General features: G+C 44.0%; 1 protein-coding gene across 1 annotated transcript in view; it reads right to left on the bottom strand.

Annotated features, from left to right (window-relative positions):
• Window positions 1-1,940, bottom strand: part of AAMP (angio associated migratory cell protein) — a 23,524-nt gene that overhangs the window by 18,504 nt on the left and 3,080 nt on the right. The window contains exon 2 of the mRNA XM_015410027.1: window positions 445-582. Coding sequence (XP_015265513.1) covers window positions 445-582 — 138 coding nt within the window. The remainder of the gene's footprint in view (window positions 1-444; window positions 583-1,940) is intronic.

Raw genomic sequence — 1,940 nt, 5'->3', positions numbered from 1 at the left:
GCCCATTATAAAGATCTTGCCACAGTATCGCGATGGATTGGTACCGCTGAATCGGGCTTTTGGGTAATATCTATAGGTCACCATCTTGATTTGATCTGTATGATGAACATCATTGAGCACTTTATTATTGTTAATTATGGTTGTTTTTATTCTGTTTTTAATATTTTATATTGGCACATGGTTGCCCTTGTTTGTAAGCTGCTCTGAGCCCGTTTGCGGGGAGGGTGGGATAGAAATACAATAATAAATAAACAAACAAACGTACATGTAGCACTCATGACCACCACCACCCCCCAATTCAATCCAAGTTTCATTTTGCCATATTCCCCACAAAAAGGACAGGATCCCTCACCAGTTTCAAAACAAGAAGAGAAGACATGAGCATCTTCTAGGGAAACCAGACAATGCCAGGAGCGGGAAACTCCCTTCCCTGTGCTAGCTCACCTGTGTGCTTTGAAAATGTGACCTCACTATCATCTTGCACCTCCATGCCTTCCTCCACCCCCTCATCTTCCTCCTCCGTCTCCCAAGCAACCTCTTCTTCTTCTAAATCCACATCTTCCATCTCACTGGCCAGATCATCTGTGGCAAGGAAACAAACAGAATCTGAAACCATTCGGGAACATGTATTTGTTATCTATTTACATTATGATAGTCCACTTTTCTCACTGCGACTCAAGGCATATTGCACAGAATAAGTCTATACAAGCAACAGGATGGAACATCCATTAAAACAAAGCAATAGGGGGCTTCTGGTTTATGGCGACATGCAGGCAGACACATCTCCCAGACGTCCTGGGGATGTAAACTGCACACCAGCGTGTGGGAGGGGTCCGACGGGTCATGACCTCCCCGGAGCCTTGGTAAAACGCTCCCAGCCAGGGGGCTTTTGAGGGGCGACCTCTTTGATGGCCAAATGCTGGAGAATTGAGGCACCCCTCTGCCCCGAAGGTCCTGCATGGTACGAGTGCTGCTGACCGGGACAAGCGTTGGAGATCAGGCAAAATAAATGATGACAGGCGAGGCCGAATGGCCAACAACGAACTGTGAGTCGGGTTGAAGCAAGCATGAAGATATAAAAAGGAGCTGCCCCCACTAAAGAGCGACGGGAAAGTGAGCGAGCGAGCGGGGGAGGGGTCCCTCCCAAACGCATAGACAGAACACGGACGGAAAAAGGGGGGAGCGGAAAAATAAGCGACTAAAACTGTTTTCAGAGAACGCAGAAAAGCGTTCAGGCGAATATCAGAGACTTTAGCAACTTTTTTTAAAGGTAAACAAATCCAAAAGGATGGCGGGGAAGAAACCAGAGAAAGAGAAGCTGTTGAAACCGAAACTAGGGGGCAGTCCTCAAACGGATGAGGTCACTGAGCTCTTAAAACTCTTGACTGACTCCCTGTGCCCCCTGCTGGATGAGATCACTGGCATTAAACAATAACTGTCAATAATTGGTCAGAGTGTGGCAGCGCAGCAGATGCAACTGACTCAATCCTTAAAAGCAACAGAGCAAATGGGAGAGAAGGTGAAGGAAATGGACGTCACTACTAAAAAAGTTAAGAGAAAGGTGTAAGAATAAGACTGGTTCATTCTATCATATATGGTGGCTATGTGATGTTACAAAAAGGTTTTGGAGATGGGTATATGAAATAATGCAAAAAAGTATAAGAACTAAGGTCCCATTTACTCCAGAAATATTGTTATTGAATATATTTCCAAAAGACTTTGATAAAGCAGATAGGTATTTGATTGTTTATTTGTCAACAGCTGCAAGGATTTTATATGCTAAATATTGGAAAACAATGGAGACTCCAACAAAACAAGAATATGTGAATAAGCTGTTTGAAGCGGCTGAGAATGATAAATTGACGCTGGAGATGAGAGCTGGAACAGAATGGACTTTTCAAAAAACTTGGAAGAGATTTTATGACTGGTATAATATAAGC

The sequence above is a fragment of the Gekko japonicus genome, unplaced genomic scaffold (assembly GCF_001447785.1).
Source record: "Gekko japonicus isolate JY-2015 unplaced genomic scaffold, Gekko_japonicus_V1.1 scaffold219, whole genome shotgun sequence".
In the NCBI taxonomy this organism is placed as follows: Eukaryota; Metazoa; Chordata; class Lepidosauria; order Squamata; family Gekkonidae; genus Gekko; species Gekko japonicus.
Note: the sequence above shows the minus strand (reverse complement) of the source record. Positions and strands in the feature narration are given on the sequence as shown.